The sequence below is a fragment of the Halyomorpha halys genome, unplaced genomic scaffold (genome assembly GCF_000696795.3).
Source record: "Halyomorpha halys isolate HHAL.00 unplaced genomic scaffold, Hhal_1.1 Scaffold155.1, whole genome shotgun sequence".
In the NCBI taxonomy this organism is placed as follows: Eukaryota; Metazoa; Arthropoda; class Insecta; order Hemiptera; family Pentatomidae; genus Halyomorpha; species Halyomorpha halys.
Window position 1 is genome coordinate 1,489,918 of NW_027115270.1, and position 2,204 is coordinate 1,492,121.

At 32.8% G+C, this 2,204-nt stretch overlaps 1 protein-coding gene across 1 annotated transcript; it reads left to right on the forward strand.

Moving 5' to 3' along the window:
• Window positions 1-447: 447 nt before the first annotated feature.
• On the forward strand, window positions 448-1,000 carry LOC106678686 (uncharacterized). Its single transcript, XM_067052349.1, has 3 exons — window positions 448-719; window positions 803-914; window positions 986-1,000. The coding sequence occupies exons 1-3, from the start codon at window positions 448-450 to the stop codon at window positions 998-1,000; spliced, it is 399 nt and encodes a 132-aa protein (XP_066908450.1).
• The last annotated feature ends 1,204 nt before the right edge of the window (window positions 1,001-2,204 follow it).

Below are 2,204 nucleotides of genomic sequence, written 5' to 3' on the forward strand. Positions count from 1 at the left end.
ATTAATTACAATAATAATACTATAAATCAATTGTAATAATGCTGTTACCAGTTAGAAATTAACAGAAATGCGTGTAAATACATTTTTTGTCTACTGTATTTTTTTATTCATGAATGATTTAAAGAAATAATATGAATTATTCTGGTCCTCAGTTTGGTTAGAACTAGTTTAATCTGCATTCAAACCGGTCGTACTTCAGGCTAATGCCCCGGTCGATAAACAGTTTGAATGTGGTGGGGGTCCCGCAAGGTCGCAGTGGCGTCTGCTTGAACTACTGATCCCTTCGTCAGTCCCTCTACGGGGTTTGAGTCTTTGTGTATACTACGGCTTTTTCAAGCTGAACACTTTCAAACTAGAGGTACATATATTAAATATAAATTTTTGTAATATATAATTATTTAGTATAATATTTGTATGTACGATGACTTAAAAATACTTTTTGTCAGAATGGCTTTTGAAGATCATAAGAAGTTTTGGAAGGAGTTCATTGAACTGTACAAGGAACAAACCTGCTTATGGGACAATAATTCTAAAGACTATTCCAACCGGAATGCTCGTAATCGGGCTTACGATGCTCTCGTTGCAAAGTGCAGGGAGAAGTTTCCGAATGCCGAAAAGTACTTCGTCGCTAAAAAAATTAACAGCTTGAGGACCTCTTTTCGACGCCAGTTCAGGAAAATACAAGAGTCCACAAACGAAGTGGTGGAGCCTACATTATGGTAATATTTAAAATTGTTTTATAATTACAATAAATAATTTTTTTTTAAATAACGATTTAGATACATTTTTGTTAATGATTAAGGTATTTCGATCTTCTCCTTTTTACACTTGACCAAGAAGAATTACGTCCAGGTGTAGCACCATCGATGAGGGATGATTTAGGAGACGATGATTTCTCTATCAACGAAACAGATGTAAGTAATTTATCAATTAGTTTGTTTTTATTTAACCTAATTTTTATTGATAAATTTATATTTTTAAATAGTTAACAATCTACTAATGGCGTAATATATAATTTTCTCCACTTTCATTATATCAAAACTTAGCATTTTGGGCTGTTAATATATTAGAGTTTAATCTAAAACTATTGTGGTATAATGTGAACTATAGGCACTACAGAAATATCTGTCTTATTTTTATTACAAAACAGACATTTTGAGTGTTTAGATGAGGTAGGAATGAGTGAGCCTCGTGTGACCTATTCTCAGCCTAGTCAGTATAACACCTTCTTTTCGACATTTACACCTACAAACAGATACCGGAGCCATAGGCCGTTTCTGTCCCCTTCTCGATATTTCATAGTTATTTATTTTAAAAGATCCGGAAAAAGTTTAATAAATGGTACAGCTAATAATTCGTTTCATTTTTATATAGTTGTATATAAACTTTATTTTTATTCCATTCCAATGGATATAGTTTTTAATATAGTACTTGTAGTTTTCGACTCACCTACATCTTTATGTATGGGATTATATCTTCCCTCTCTTGTAATGCTCTTGGACGCAGGAGTATAATGAAAACGGCAAGCAGCATAGAAAACCCGAGCTAAAAAGGCGAGCCTTATGATGAACCCTATTGGCATAGTAAAAAAGTTGGAGTCAATCACCGGTTCCCTATAGACTATGGTGGACTTTCCTAACATCAATGTAAACCTAAGCTCCAGGGGCGTGGCCAATCCTCCATTTTTTGCCTTCACTTTTGCTTTGAAGTAGAAGTAGGGTATGGCCATCTTCTTGTAATACCGTTACAAAGTTACTTTAACCTTTCTATGAGTTACTTCACTCTTTCTATGACCAGTTGATTCTATTATTTTTACATAAACAGAGCCAAATAACATATTAAGTAATTTAGCTCTCTATAATGAATAATTATATGATCATATTGATTTGATATTTATTTAAACAATTATGGTTATACTATATAGTACAGTATGACTTCAACCTTGCAATGTGGTACCTTTAGTGGTAAACGATGAAGGGTCGTCGATAGATTAGGGTGATAATATTACAGAATATTATTATTTAACATTCTTATTAAATTCTTGGAGAAGGGATTTCAAAATAAGAAGGAAGTGATAATCGAAATACAAAAGTAATACATAAACATTTCTATCCTCAATGCTCCTTATTTTGTTACTAATAAAACCATCCATAAAGACCTAAATGTTCCTTATGTAACCGATCTAGCCCGAACCCGATATTATT

What these genes read in the sequence shown, in the direction of transcription:
- LOC106678686 (XM_067052349.1), top strand. Translation starts at nt 448, where the DNA reads ATGGCTTTTGAAGATCATAAGAAGTTTTGGAAGGAGTTCATTGAACTG. An exon ending in GTGGTGGAGCCTACATTATG is followed by an intron (nt 720 to 802) that starts GTAATATTTAAA and finishes TTAATGATTAAG; the next exon opens with GTATTTCGATCTTCTCCTTT.